The 16,095-nt window shown below is 44.0% G+C and overlaps 1 protein-coding gene across 1 annotated transcript in view; it reads right to left on the bottom strand.

Moving 5' to 3' along the window:
* Nucleotides 1-16,095, bottom strand: part of AFF1 (AF4/FMR2 family member 1) — a 94,472-nt gene that overhangs the window by 13,062 nt on the left and 65,315 nt on the right. Inside the window, exons 9-12 of the mRNA XM_030492946.1 lie at nt 14,844-14,881; nt 6,581-6,725; nt 3,238-4,141; nt 660-750 (exon numbers count right to left, since the gene is read on the bottom strand). Of these exons, the coding sequence (XP_030348806.1) occupies nt 660-750; nt 3,238-4,141; nt 6,581-6,725; nt 14,844-14,881 (1,178 nt within the window). The remainder of the gene's footprint in view (nt 1-659; nt 751-3,237; nt 4,142-6,580; nt 6,726-14,843; nt 14,882-16,095) is intronic.

Genomic DNA, 16,095 nt, shown 5'->3' with positions numbered 1-16,095 from the left:
ACTCCAGCATCCCAGGAGGCAGGCAGTCTACCACACTGCAACTCAACCAACAATTTTTTTTTGCACAGATTTGTCTCCTGCATCTGATCCAAAAGACAGCAGTGCAAATGGTTGCCTGCCAGCTTAAAAGCACAAGTAGTATGGGCACAACTGGCAATTAAATTTCCTGCAGCGTAAACAGATTTCCTGAGCTATGTGTAATATATGGATCAGAGCATGCAGCGATGTAAGGTGCCGGATGGACAAGTGTTTAAAATGGTCAAGTCTTCATGTCCATCTCAAAGGTTAGAAATTTGGACAAATACCACAACACTGAACACGTGGGCAGCAGTGTAAACCCAGAATGAGAGGATGACCAGCCACTGAAACATCAGCTTATTCTTGAATGATTAGAACCATAATCCTCAGCATTAAGAAGGGAGCAGAAACAGGTGACACCCAAGTATCACTTCACATCTGCAACAAATAAAAAGGTGAATAAATTACATTCCCACAGCCACATGGTCGGTTCCAGGATTTAAAGACAAATCTGCAGCAGATTAAGCTTCACAAGGCACATTACGTTATAAGCAAATGTATAAGGACAGAAGATACAGTTCCTTTTTTAAGAAAGACTTGCTTATGTGCATCTTCCTGCCATCCCACCACAGTATACTCACTTCAATTTATTGGAGTCTTTCTTAGCTGAAGATTTCAATGATTTTGTCTCTTTCTCTGATTTCACTTTCTTCCTATTCATCTCCTCCTCCTCTGCTTTCCTCTAACAGGAAGAAAGAAAACCAAATCACTCAGGTTTTTAAAGTTCATGTGAAGTATAAACCAACACAGCTAAGTTTGATCAATTCTTGTTAAAAATACTGAAATGATATTGGAACCGACAAAGCGGAAATCCCGAGCACAGCAGATACAGATTTCAGGCTCACTGACCAGTACTGTAAAATGACATTTTATCTACTTCTGCTTGGATATTTTGTAGTGGCAGGGATGGAACTCCTAAACCTCTTGTTGCTAATAGTAATCAAAATTAAGGCACTCCGTTGCTGAAAATAAGCATTGCATCTGTTCTGGATGGGCTTTTTTTCTCCTACTTGGTATGAATTATACAGAAATGTATTCAGATTCCTCCTGATAAAGTCATGAACTGCAAATGATTGTGGGTTTTGATACACCTTCTCAAAGGGAAGGAAAACACTGCATTCAGATGTGCACGGGTTTTGGGGTTTGTTAACAAAAATATGATACAGATAAAATTTTAAGAGTCAGTTAAAATTGCTGCCATTGTCTTCCAGAACAGGAACCATTAAGGCAGAGAGGTAATAAATAATACTTTTCAATTACACTCCATAGATGGAAAAGTACAATAGAAGATGTGAAAAATCATCAGCTCACATGAATGAAAACCTTCAGAATAATTTGCTACAAGCCAAGAAAATGTAAAAGAAACTGCACTTGTCAGTCAGCATTTTGGCTGTCAGTAGCCAAAAGCATTCTAGGACTTTGTGTCCCTCCCAAGAGTACGTCCAGGTTTATGTCACTATGACAGAGCTCAGGGGGTTGTGTGCAGCACTGAGTCTACCTCTGGCAGTGCGCTCAGGCCAAGGCTCCAGATCATGACCTTAAACTGTCTCTCAGGTCGAGCTCCACACTGCTGCAAAAGACGCCTGACAGCTGTACTGACCTAGCTGGCTGCGATGAGCCCCCAAGGACGCTGATGCATGCTGACATAATACAGAGAGTGAGGCTCTGAGGTGGGTTTTCCTGCAATCAGACACTCAGACTGCAAGGCAAGACATATTTAAGATCAAACAGCTCCTCCCTTGGGTCTTCTGAGGCAACAGGAGAAGTGTCAGATTTACTGCCTGTTTACTTTCCTCCCACTGCTCTGCACGAAGGGGACTGCTGGGGTCTCTCAAATTTCTCCACCATTTCCCTGCCCTGCTCAATTCTCCCCTACAACTATGGGAAGTTCAGAAAATGACAAGACTAAATGAAACCCACATGGGAACCAGGCTTATTCACCCACACATGCTAAGCTACCTGCTTGGTGAGGACCACCCAAAAGGTATACAGGCACAGAAATATCCACACTGAATACTTGTCCACCATAAGGCTTGCAGCCAACTTTCTGTGCAGCTGGCTAGAAGTTTATTCACAGTCGCCTTTGGGAGATAGCTTTCCAAAAACCACTTGTGAGCAATTACTATCTCAGCTAAATATAGGGCTGCCTTTAATTCAAAGGAAAGCAACTGTTACAGCTGAAGGACTCTGCAAAGGTGTCTCTGGAAAGCCCCTTATTAGACACATGCATCTTTTAAGCCTCAGCATTACTGCTAGAACCACAGCAGCCCCAGGGAAAGCCAAAGAAACTTTCTATGTATTTATCCAAGCACTGAGATCCAAAGCAGGGTTTAGGGATAGTTGTTACTATCAGCGAACCTGGTTCAGTTAAAAGTCTGCATTTATGGAAAAGCAAAAGGCATGGAGCTTCTGCCATCACCTCTAAGTAACAACGCAGTTCACACCTGCAGAATTCATTCCTCTTTGTGTAAGCAAGCAATCACAACTGTTTCATGGGAATAAACTACTCCACACAGGAAAGGCTACGCTACTCGGACTGATGTTACTTGGATAATGGCAGCAGAAGGTGCAGACATGGGCAAAACTGAAAACCACAGACTGGGATGGCTGGGTTAGTTCTCCTTCTGGGCACCCCCACAAACTGCAGGCAAGGTGCTCTCCCACAACAGACATTAAATGGATAGCACAAATGACTGCACAGTCTAGGAGGCACTTCAGATACTGTGCTGCTTTTAAATGGGTTGCAGGGAGAAGGGGTACTACAGCCCCAAAAAGCTCTGCTGGAGAAACCCAAAAATGCTACTGGGGAGGCTGGCCAGCCACATGCCAACACAGCCTGCTGCCCAAAGCTCCTCCAACACAGGAGAGCTGGGGTTTTGCTGTCTGTGAAAACTAGTCTTTCAAGAACACACAGCAAAAAAAGCATTTTAAAACACCAAAGCATTTGTTAGCTTACAGGGATTTTCATTTGCTCAGCAGGGGATTAGTGACCAACAAGAAAGATCAGTGGACAGTTTTGATTTACATTCCTTTTAGTAGTTTGATAACACTTTTACAGGAGAAGCATAATGGTTCAACTCCCAACCTATAAAGCAGAAATGAACTCTCCACATGGGTGTTTCAAACACCACCTTGGCCCTTGTACAAACCAACCTCCACCACTCACCTTCTTCTTCTGAAGGGATTTGTTGGGAGTGTCTGTGATTTTCCTCTCCAAGTCCTGGTTCCTTGCACCAGGGACTTCCTTAGCCTCTGCTGTCTTCTGCTGACTGCCTTCCCCAGGGGGCTGGGGGACTCTTGACAGGAACGGGAGCTTTATTTTCACTACAAGGTCAGGGGAGTCCTTCACTGGCGAGAGTGACTTCTTGAGAGGCAAGGGAAGTTTCTCCTTGTCAGAATCCTTTTTAGCCGCGACAGCAGGCTTGTGGCTACTAGTGCTGGTGGGGGTTGTGCCCTGGCTTTGAGGAGGGGGTTTGAAAGCAACATGCTCCTGGCCACTGCCAGGCAAAATGTCTCTCCTGAGCTTGGGGTCCCAGAAGGGTTTGGCGGTGGCCTTGTGAGAGGTATTGTGCTTTTCGTTCTCGTGGTCCTGTTGCAGTCCTGGCTTCAGGTCTTTTCTGTCACTGGATTTTGGCTTCTCTTTTGGTTTGGCTTCTGGCTTGTCTCTGGAAGACTGGTCTCTGACCTTGAAAGGATCAGGGCCACACTTCACCTTCAGGCCTCCCTCGGGCTCCTTGTGCACCAGGGCCTTGCTGAGCTTTTTGATACCCAGTGTCTGCCTGAGCGAGGTTTCCTCAGCGCACACGGAAGACTTCTGGCAGTTCTGTTTGCTTGGAAGACGAGTGTCCTGAGGAGCCCTGGCCACTTGGCCAGAGCTCTTGTGATTGGGCTCCCTTGGCTTAGCATGCTGGTGGGAGGAATTGCTGCTGATTCCCTGCTCCTTGCTCTTCTCATGTCTATCCCCGTGGGCAATTTCACGGAGACTCTCTGTTGGCACTGCTGGTGGGTTCACCTTGGTTAGCCAGTTGTCAAGCTGCCACTTACTGGAAGTTGGTGGGTCAGGCTGCAGACAAAAAGAGAAAGGAGAGATGCAAGACTGAGGTCTTTATGGGCTATTTCCATTCTAGCACAGATTACCAGAACCCAGTAAAATTTCCTCTTTTAACAGTTTAAAAGAGCTTGAAAGTGAGAGACCACGAGACAGTGGGGATGCTCTAGCACGTGCACATCAACATCTGCTTCAGAAACACAGACCCCATTTTTGCACAGGATCAGTCAAATGTGTTGCACAGCACTCCTGGATCACTGCTAGCCCTACCTGTCACTCAGTAAGAGACCAGTCTACATGAAAGCTTCATCTTGGTTTGCCACTAACCAACACTGCTGCACAATGAGAAAACATATATAAAAAGCATCAATTGTAAAAACCGATTAGGTGCTGTCCTCACAACACTTTTGCAAAATTTTCTGCACACAGCACTGCTTTCCAACTGACAAGGAGCTGTGTCAGCTATCACATCTCACTGAAGTCTGACAGATAGGCTGTCAGGCTCCTGTGGTTCAACCATGAGGAAACCATTTACCAGAATAGTATAGCACATCAAGTCCAGCCTCTTCCGAGTCCTCTGCCTACACAACCCAACACTCACTTCCCTCCAGGTCAAGCAAGGCATAAGCAATGACTGAGGTCTGAAGGCCTCCCAAGTCAGCCAGATAACAGAATGTGATTGCTACAAGCCCTGCCTAATCTAACAGTAGTCTGACATACTACAATAAAACCAAACTAACCCTAAAACAGACAACAGAAGCTGCAAATCAGACACGATTCTCTGGGACCCATTCTAAAAATACCATGTGTGTGTCAGCATCACTCCAATGTGTAGCTCATTGTCTGGACACCAGAGCACAGCTATGCTCCTGCCCACATCAATTCTCCTCAGTCACAACTCTGCTTCCAAGAAGAACCACAATTCTTCTCCAAAAAGAGAAAGTCTAGTACATGAAAGGTTTTCCAAGACTCCTGGGTCCCTTCCATTGTGATTTTCTTCTCTATCCAGATTCAACTCACTGTAGAACATGTGGATAAACAAGACATCCTCAACTTTGTTTGAGTGAATCTATCTAGAAAACTGGTTTAAAAACCAGTTTGTTTTCCCATGGATTTAGGGGTTTTCCTTAGGTTTTCCAAACAAGCAAGAGACTTTTTTTTCTGTTTAAAAAGAAGAAGGAACTATTGCCTATAGGTCAAAGTCTGTGCTTTTACATGGGAAGAACTAACTATAAACAAACAGGCCATGTGCACTAACTTGCTCCTCAAGCACCACGGATGAACAGTTTCCTGTATAAAAAAAGGATAAATGATCAGTGGCAAATAGCTGATCATTGGCAAACAGCGGCAAATAACTTCACTAGAGCAAGAAGGGTCTTACAATGTAGTATTCTCAGGACAAACCAGGCAGGATTTGGTAAAAGAAGAGAAGCATAACATCTGTTTCCTTCCAAAGACACCCAAGTTGCAAAGGACAAAGTCTGTAACTGAACGGCTGGATGGGAAAGTGCGTAGATGCAAGATGAAAAAGATGCTCCTTTTCAAAGCCTGTTTTCTGCACGTAAAATTTTCCCTGTTGATGTGCTTCTAAGGTAAAAGAAAGGAAAGCTAGGGCTGGGGAACAGGGAAAGAAATAAATTACAGGGTTTCTGGGCTTTGTGAGAGTACCTCAAAACTGTCAGCAGACTGGTTTACATTAGCTGTGGTCCATAGGATATAACCATGCACTCCTCTTCCCAGTGGCCTGAGAATGTTTTGTAAGCTGGAGGAACTGTTTGAAACCATGGGACACGAGCACTTCTGCAGCAGATTTTTAGAAAATGCATGGTCTCAATTATGAAACTTTAAGGCACCACATTCTGTTTGTCTGCTTTTCCCAATAAAAGCCTCAGAAATGCCAGTGCAGCACTATCTGAGCCAAATCCAACAGAAGCAAGTCTAAGCACATTCCAGCCCTTCCTGCAGGTCTGATCACTTCAGCTGCAATCTGGGAGAAGCTGAATCTGTCACTAATGCACAGGAGCTGCAGTGAGAGAGTGTCTCCTCTTAACCTATTAGGAAACTGGTCTTATCCTGAAGCAGTCCATAGCTTTGGCACCCAGAAAAGCTGTGTGAGCAGAGGCGGGTCCCAAACACCCCAGACAAGCTGTGCTTCTCATCTGCACCTTCCTTATGTTTTGCCAATGAAGTTACTAATTCTTCAAGGAGTGCTACACAAACACTTCAAGGTTGAGCAGGTAAAACTCTAATTATGCTGTAACTAAGGGTTATTTAATTGACAAACTCTAGAAGGGGAGCAAAAGGCAGGAAAAGTCTGATGATGCAGCATAGATGTCACAGGGACACCTGAACCATGACAGTATTTCAGGTCTCCTGTCCTGACTGCATTCAGACAGCAGGGAGTCTGAGGCAAGAGGCTGTATTAGGCAGCCTCTGCATTTTATCTGCATTCACCTCAGGCGATGATGCTCTCGAAGGTTCCTTGGCTTCACTGTCGCTTGACTCTGAGTCTGAAGAGCTGTCTGAGTCACTGGTGCTCCCTGACTCCGAGCTGCTGGAATGTGCTGACGCCACAGTCTTGGGCTGGGACTGTTGGGCACTGCAAGGCCACCACGAGATAAAATTAGAAAGCAGCATAGGTGAAGTTTCTTATTATACTGACATGGCAAGACACAAAAATAAAAGTGAAACCCTGAGTTTTGGCACTAAAAGGAGAAGGCCCAAGGAATGCAGTGCCATACTCAAAAGATAAAGCACTGGAACAAAAAAACCTCTGGAAGTAATAAAACCTCCAACTCTATAACCAGGTCAGACAAATATGTAAGCAGGACTGCTACAGTGTGAAGCTGCATTGAGCCAACCAAAGCTTAAAAAACAACCAAAACTGACAAGTGCTTTTCTGAAAGCCACAACCCTCAAAAGAACAGGCTGCCACGAAGGCTAACAACATAGACACAAACATTCCAGGAAGGTTTCTCTTTTCTGTGTTCTCCCCCTGGAGTTGTCAGTTCATCTGTGTTACTTGGTCAAGGTGCTGTAACTGTTTCGTTAACAGCCATGTCAGGCAGCAGTATGTTCTGCAATACCCTCCTCTAATCAAAAGTGTTTTCCTCCAGCACTGACAATGGGAGTGGATGGAACTGAGGAAGAGACATGACTTTTATGCACAGCCTCTTTTGTTTGGAAATGGGCTTATGATTTATTTTTTGTAACTTGGATAATTGTTCCATACATCAGAATCAACACATTTGTATGATCTGGAGGCAAGTTTCTTGCTGATCCAGACTGATATCCTAAGAAAGCTATTTTAAGAGCTTGCAGAGACACAGATTATGCCAAGAATCGGCGTGCCCTTCTGCAAATCTGACTTTGTAGACCATTACCCTGTGACTGAACAGTACACGGATCAGGCCAAAAGTGTATGTCAGTGCTCTCCTATAGGAAAAATTCTGAGCTTCTCCACCCTTCCTCCTTTAATACTGGCATTTGGCCTGTAGGTCTACCTTAAATATTGCTTCTGACTACCAACACGTGGCAGGATCTACTCAGAATCAGCTGCCTCCTCAGGAGGAGCTGAAACAGCCTCAGTGAGTCTACCCAACCCTTTTCTGTTCTTCACCTGCTTGGCTGTTTTGGGCTTCCTTCTGAATCAAAACTGGACTCACACCTCACCCACCACTACTACAACTGAGAAGCCCATTAGCTCCAGTGTGATCTACATATACACTGCTGGAGGGGAAGAGGAGTTGGGGAAATCTAATTCTGGTTCATAGATAATTCTGGATTATTCATTTCTAATTGGAGCTTTCTGTAAAACCCCACACAACTAAAGCCAATTGTCAACAGCAGCTTCGGGCTGCTGGAAACCAAAGCCTGTAGCTACACGAGAACCCAGGAACCCTTACCCATCCACACCATATATTAAAAAGAAGTTTTAGGTTTCCTCCTTACTTAGTCTAGCTATTAGTTTGAGAACAAATCTGTACCTTAGAGAAGCAAGTGAAGCAGGTGGATTGTCAGCAACCTGTTTTGTTCACAAAAAACAAAGAGGAGAAGGGGAGGAAAGGTTAGCTTAAGGGACTCTGAACAACGCAACAAGGCGTGCTGATTTAAAGGGATGTCTGTGTGCCTAGTGTATAAAGCATCTAAAACTGACTTGGTCGTCACCACTCTCTTCACTATCACTGAGCTGCAGGTCTTCCTGGAGCAGCACTCTGAAAGACAACCAGAAGATAAACGTCAGCCAAGGCAGACACACTTTCAAACAGCAGACCCTAGAAAGACTTGGTTTGTGCTTGCCAAAGCAAACCAACCTCCCACATTCTTTATGAACGTTTGGCAAGCTCAGTCTGCTAAACCCTGTCATTACCTGAATGAATGATAAAATGATAAAACCCAATCTAGGAGCTTTTTACTGTACTTTTCAACTGATCTCAGGACATTTTGAAAGGATGTCGGTATCACTGGCTGCCATCTACAGACAACAAAGCTGAAGTTCTGTGAGGGGAGTGCTCCTCGTTTAAGGTTCTCTAGCACACTAACACAGCAGAGCAGGGTGGAAGAAGTCTGACCCTTGGACAGTAAGAGACGAGCACGCTATCAGCCTGCACTGGCTCCTCAAGGGGCAGAAAGCACCATGTGTGCACCAGGAGCTGTGCACGCTCTCTGCTCTCAGGGCTGCAAATATTTCTTCTGTCACAGGGGTTTTCTCTTTGCTGCTGAAATGTTCTACCATCTGTACGTAAGTAAATGCCAGCGTCAAGTCTCCCTCCTATTTCTTCTCTACACAATGAACTTGATGCTACTGCACACCTCAGCAGTAACCATAACATGAAGCAGTTCAGATACTCAAAGTAGTTTCCAAGTGGGGGGCCACATACTCTGTTTTATTATCGCCAGAGAGCGGGCTGCCTCCAATGTTTCTAAAAGCATAATTTAGTCCTCTGCCTGCAGGGGGTAACTACTGCTTGCAGTTTCAATCTATTACTGACGTCCTCAAAAGGCTGGAAGGGAAGGATTTGTGGGCAGGGACCCAAGGTTCTCCCAAACTGTTATCCCCCTCTGGAAATCACACAGACATCCCAAAAGGAGCAGGGAGACACACAGGTAAAACTTCCGCTATTCGAAAGTACGGTGATTCAAATCGTGAAACCAGCTGGAGACAGGTTCCTCAACCCAGAGAATTACACAAGTGTCATTTGAAAATGGGATAAAAAGCTTGGGGACTGACACAGGGATTTTGGTCAATCAGTCAAAGCTGTGCTCATTTCAACCTCATTTCAAAGCAAGGGCTTTCTGTGAGAAATTTCTCTCATGCCCAAATAAAAAAAGCAAGCCTCCGAACCCTCATGACAACACATTTTATAGCAAGAAAACAAGTATGAAAGATTCCCAGTGAACCACACACCTTGGGAAAGTGGGGAGAGAGTTTGTGTTCCTCAGACTTGTTGGGAAAAGGAAAACTACACAAAACTTCATACTCTTTCAAGCCTTCATGTCAAATTATGAACAAAGCAAAATACATTTACAGCTCTGGAGGTCACCTGAGGTGACCTTTGCTTTCCCGATTCTGTGACAACAAAGGAGTGAAAACCTTGAATAAAAAAGTGATTCCCTTATTCAAGCTCAATTCCCACAACTAGACACATTATTTTACAGTCATACCAAAGCAGTCGCCATGCATGGAGATACTCTCGTTGAAATAGGACCACATTTACTGCCAAAGCTGGCCACGGACTCACAACAAACAATTCCACAAAGCAGATGTGACAACTCCACTCTTGCCCAGGGAGCAGGACAGCATGAGGAAACACCAAAGGTCTCCTGTGTCTACCAGGACAGAGCCAACCCTTCCCACACAGACGATGCCTGGTGCAAACCCCGCAGTCCCCGAGTACCTCACACTAACGCAGAAGAGGTTCTTGGTGCACAAGGACTCTGATTACACTCAAAGATGTACCGCGCTCTCTTTGCATTCTGCCTCTGCCATTGCCCTGTGACTGTCCTTCTCCATCCCCTAGTCACCTCTGCCTCATTTCCTCACACACCTTCTCGGTGGAAATCACCTCTTGCCTCCTCTTTTAGAGTAAACACTGAAGGGAAGCACTATGAGACACCACCTTGGAAAACGAGGCCCCTGAACTTCCTACAGAAGGCAAATGGCACACAGGCTGCAGCAACCCTGCACACTCCAGCTTCACATGGGGGCTGGAGCCGAAGCTCACTGCCAGTCCACCGAGGCACAAAAAGGAAAAAGGAAGAATAGCAACAATACGGCCACTTCTGGGCAGTTTGGCCAAATGGCTACTGGCATCTCTAGGAATTCTTTTTCTTTACTTTTCCGACTCGTTAAGGGAAATAGTTCTTCAAAATGATAATGAATAAACTTCCAGGGATACTGAAAAGTTCTGAGACTGATTTTGGTTTCTTTTAAGAATTGTGGGCTACACATGTATTTCCCTTAGAGGTAGGAGGATAATACAAAGAAATGTTACCTAGATCTTCTTTTAAATCTGACTTAACTGTTCGTAATAAAAAAGACTGCCTCTTCACCTGAGCTGCTGGTAAATAAAACGCATCGGCATAAAAGAACATTGCAACTACTTCAGTTCAATTTAGGATCAAGGAAGAACACTAAAACTTTGAATAAGCCATACTTCTGCAAGGACGGACAAAGCCAGTTTCCACAAAACAAGGTTTCAACAAATTGTTAAATAGCCTAGTTAAAGAAAATAAATCTGCTTCAACAATTATAATGCCCTAATTAGCTCCTGAGTTAATAGATGCCAAGGTTTCATTTGCAGGACCTGTTCTTTCGCAGCTTATATACACACCATCAATCTCCCTGTAACACTATTTAAAAAGAGCGCTCTCAGTGAGAGAAGCAGCACTAACATCAGTATCGCTTGCGAAACAACCCCAGTGAAAGCAAAGGCTGGTCCTTCTCTGCCAGCTGGGTTAAAGATGCATCACCACAAACGAGCGTGGCATTTCCCCTTTGAAAAGAAGGGCTCCTTCCATTCCAGCACAGCCAGGTGCTAACTTCGGGCTGTATTCAAGAATGAAAGCCATCTGGGAAACCCTTGCATGCTCTGTAAAGCTGAATGCTTAATTTGGGCACACAAACACACTGGGATTTCAACTTCTAATTAACCAGCACAAGCGCTGTTTGTTTTCAGCCAGCTACACTTTGTAACGAGAGCTACTCCAGGCAGCTGAATTTTCAGACAGTCACATGTGCTTTAAACAGCAGAGAAAGCAAGCCCTGTTGTGCAAGTGAAAACAAATACAAAACAAAGGAGAAGGGATGCATCAGTTCAAGGGGAAGATGGAGAGCAAGTCCCTGGGGAAATCTGTCTTGACTCCATTTCGGACACCAGCCTAAGCCGCCCCGTTCCTCCTGCTTCAACTGTCTTTGCTGACTGCGGGTACACCGGCTCTAAAGTGCCTGCAGGAACGCTGAGCAGAGAGGGGATGTTGCCTAAGGACAGAGCTAGGTACCATGCCAAATTTACAATTCTGGCCCTCTGGGCTGAGAAAGGAGTATCTTCAGATTCTTGTCTACAGTGGATCTCTTTCTCTGTCGCCTGAAAACTGACTAAAGCGCTAGAGGGATTTTTACAGGCAAATGAGAAGTGCTGAAAAAGATTAAAGGAGTAGCTGACTGCTCAGTAAGACACTATCCCACACTAGCAGCCAGTGAAGGCTCCTTTCTCTGCATGAGGTTGGAACAGTACGAAAAGGGTTGTTTTTTACAGATCTTACAGAGCTTGAGTGCGAGACTCTACAATCTCAACCAAGCTCAGGAGGTGCTCTTCCTTACTTGTGACTTGCTCAGCTTTGTTTGGGGTTTTTTTAAATTAAATTGTTCACGATAAGGAAGAGGAAAACAAGCTTTGTAGCCTTCCTTTGTAGGAAGGCTGGAGCTTGCAGCCTTCCATGGAACAACATATCATGGAGTAATACAAGACCTTTACATATCACATGAACTGATGGGCACTTAATGGTTCAGCAATTACGTTGCACACAGGCCCCTTAGCCTTCCAGACATGCAAAGATTTCGGTTTGTTACTCGAGTCTCAGAACCTATCAGTGCTGCCATCTGGACAGGTTAATCCTGAAAGATTAATGGCAGCCCACACAAGACTACTTTCAAGCCATTTCTCCAATTAACCTAATTAATAGATAACCACTTTCACCTACAAGGACAATACCAAGTTACTTATCCACCAACTTCAAATTTTCTATTGGAGCAATTAATTAATTACTCAGCACTCCTTCCCAGCCTTGTAAAACTTTTGGAGCCACTAGGCAGAAACATCTTACACTGAGACTCAAATTTTCAGAAGCCTTCTCCTAAGGGAAAACATGACAGGACAACGAAGAACTATGTAAAGAAAAGTAGAAATATATACATTCTATTAAAAAAAGCTATAGAAAAAACCTATAGGTCAAATAGCAAGCAGTAAGCGTGACAAGACGTTAAGTAGATGCAGATTAAAAGCAAAAAAAACCACCCTTCAATCTGGTACATTAATAGTTGGTGGTTTTGTGTTGTTTTTAATACAGTCATTATAATCATGACATGGTGTAGTCGCGGGCTTCGCAGAGTTAGGTTAATGGTTGGACTTGATCTAAAAGGTCTTTTCCAACCAAAACAATTCTATGATTCTATCATGAAACAGTAATGTTTCTGTTGGTGAAAAATTCCCTGCATTGAAATCTTCTTGAAAAATCAGACTGATAAAACCTTAATCTACCCAACCCTTTCTGTTCTTCACCTGCTTGGCTGTTTTGGGCTTCCTTCCGAATCAAAACTGGACTCACACCTCACCCACCACTACTACAACTGAGAAGCCCATTAGCTCCAGTGTGATTGACATATACACTGCTGGAGGGGAAGAGGAGTTGGGGAAATGTAATTCTGGTTCATAGATAATTCTGGATTATTCATTTCTAATTGGAGCTTTCTGTAAAACCCCACACAACTAAAGCCAATTGCCAACAGCAGCTTCGGGCTGCTGGAAACCAAAGTCTGTAGCTACATGAGAACCCAGGAACCCTTACCCATCCACCCCATATATTAAAAAGAAGTTTTGTTTTTCCTCCTTACTTAGTCTAGCTATTAGTTTGAGAACAAATCTGTACCTTGGAGGAGCAAGTGAAACAGGTGGATTGTCAGCAACCTGTTTTGTTCACAAAAAACAAAGAGGAGAAGGGGAGGAAAGGTTAGCTTAAGGGACTCCGAACAACGCAACAAGGCGTGCTGATTTAAAGGGATGTCTGTGTGCCTAGTGTATAAAGCATCTAAAACTGACTTGGTCGTCACCACTCTCTTCACTATCACTGAGCTGCAGGTCTTCCTGGAGCAGCACTCTGAAAGACAACCAGAAGATAAGTATCAGATTCAAAAATAAAACTGAAACCCTGGCACTAAAAGGAGAAGGGACAAGGCCCAAGGAATACAGTGCCATACTCAAAAGATAAAGCACTGGAACAAAAAAACCTCTGGAAGTAATGAAACCTCCAACTCTATAACCAGGTCAGACAAATATGTAAGCAGGACTGCTACAGTGTGAAGCTGCACTGAGCCAACCAAAGTTTAAAAAACAACCAAAAATGACAAGTGCTTTTATAAGAGCCTCCACCCTCAAAAGAACAGGTTGCCATAAAGACTAACAACACAGACACATACATTCCAGGATGGCTTCTCTTTTCTGTATTCTCCCCCTGGAGTTTTCAGTTCATCTGTGTTACTTGGTCAAGGTGCTGTAACTGTTTCGTTAACAGCCATGTCAGGCAGCAGTATGTTATGCAATACCCTCCTCTAATCAAAAGTGTTTTCCTCCAGCACTGACAATGGGAGTGGATGGAACTGAGGAAGAGCCATGACTTTTATGCATCTTTTTGTTTGGAAATGGGCTTATGATTTATTTTTTTGTAACTTGGATAACTGTTCCATACATCAGAATCAACACATGTGTATGATCTGGAGGCAAGTTTCTTGCTGATCCAGACTGATATCCTAAGAAAGCTATTTTAAGAGCTTGCAGAGACACAGATTATGCCAAGAATTGGCGTGCCCTTCTGCAAATCTGACTTTGTAAACCATTAACCTGTGACTGAACAGTACATGGATCAGGCCAAAAGTGTATGTCAGTGCTCTCCTATACAAAAAATTCTGAGCTTCTCCACCTTTCCTCCTTTAATACTGGCATGTGGCCTGTAGGTCTACCTTAAATATTGCTTCTGACTAACACCACGTGGCAGGATCTACTTAGTCTCACCTGCCTTATGGGGAGGAGTTGAAACAGCCTCAGTGAGTCTACCCAACCCTCTTCTGTTCTTCACCTGCTTGGCTGTTATGGGCTTCCTTCTGAATCAAAACTAGACCCACACCTCACCCACCACTACTACAACTGAGAAGCCCATTAGCTCCAGTGTGATCGACATATACACTGCTGGAGGGGAAGAGGAGTTGGGGAAATGTAATTCTGGTTCACAGATAATTCTGGATTAATCATTTCTAATTGGAGCTTTCTGTAAAACCCCACACAACTAAAGCCAATTGTCAACAGCACCTTCAAGCAGCTGGAAACGAAAGCCTGTAGCTACATGAGAACCCAGGAACCCTTACCCATCCACGCCAAATGTTAAAAAGAAGTTTTGATTTTCCTCCTTACTTAGTCTAGCTATTAGTTTGAGAACAAATCTGTACCTTGGAGGAGCAAGTGAAGCAGGTGGATTGTCAGCAACCTGTTTTGTTCACAAAAAACAAAGAGGAGAAGGGGAGGAAAGGTTAGCTTAAGGGACTCCGAACAACGCAACAAGGCGTGCTGATTTAAAGGGATGTCTGTGTGCCTAGTGTATAAAGCATCTAAAACTGACTTGGTCGTCACCACTCTCTTCACTATCACTGAGCTGCAGGTCTTCCTGGAGCAGTCTGAAAGACAACCAGAAGATAAGTATCAGATTCAAAAATAAAAGTGAACCCCGGAGTTTTGGCACTAAAAGGAGAAGGGACAAGGCCCAAGGAATACAGTGCCATACTCAAAAGATAAAGCACTGGAACAAAAAAACCTCTGGGAGTAATAAAACCTCCAACTCTATAACCAGGTCAGACAAATATGTAAGCAGGACTGCTACAGGTTGAAGCTGCACTGAGCCAACCAAACTTTAAAAAACAACCAAAACTGACAAGTGCTTTTATAAGAGCCTCAACTCTCAAAAGAAAAGGTTGCCATAAAGACTAACAGCACAGAAATATACATTCCAGGATGGTTTCTGTTTTCTGTATTCTCCCCCTGGAGTTTTCAGTTCATCTGTGTTACTTGGTCAAGGTGCTGTAACACTTTCGTTAACAGCCACGTCAAGCAGCAGTATGTTCTGCAATACTCTCCTCTAATCAAAAGTGTTTTCCTCCAGCACTGACAATGGGAGTGGATGGAACTGAGGAAGAGCCATGACTTTTATGCACAGCCTCTTTTTGTTTGGAAATGGGCTTATGATTTATTTTTTTGTAACTTGGATAACTGTTCCATACATCAGAATCAACACATTTGTATGATCTGGAGGCAAGTTTCTTGCTGATCCAGACTGATATCCTAAGAAAGCTATTTTAAGAGCTTGCAGAGACACAGATTATGCCAAGAATTGGCGTGCCCTTCTGCAAATCTGACTTTGTAGACCATTACCCTGTGACTGAACAGTACACGGATCAGGCCAAAAGTGTATGTCAGTGCTCTCCTATACAAAAAATTCTGAGCTTCTCAACCTTTCCTCCTTTAATACTGGCATGTGGCCTGTAGGTCTACCTTAAATATTGCTTCTGACTAACAACAAGTGGCAGGATCTACTTAGTCTCAGCTGCCTTATGGGGAGGAGTTGAAACAGCCTCAGTGAGTCTACCCAACCCTTTTCTGTTCTTCACCTGCTTGGCTGTTTTGGGCTTCCTTCCAAATCAAAACTGG

Source organism: Strigops habroptila, chromosome 7 (genome assembly GCF_004027225.2).
Source record: "Strigops habroptila isolate Jane chromosome 7, bStrHab1.2.pri, whole genome shotgun sequence".
NCBI lineage: Eukaryota > Metazoa > Chordata > Aves > Psittaciformes > Psittacidae > Strigops > Strigops habroptila.
Note: the sequence above shows the minus strand (reverse complement) of the source record. Positions and strands in the feature narration are given on the sequence as shown.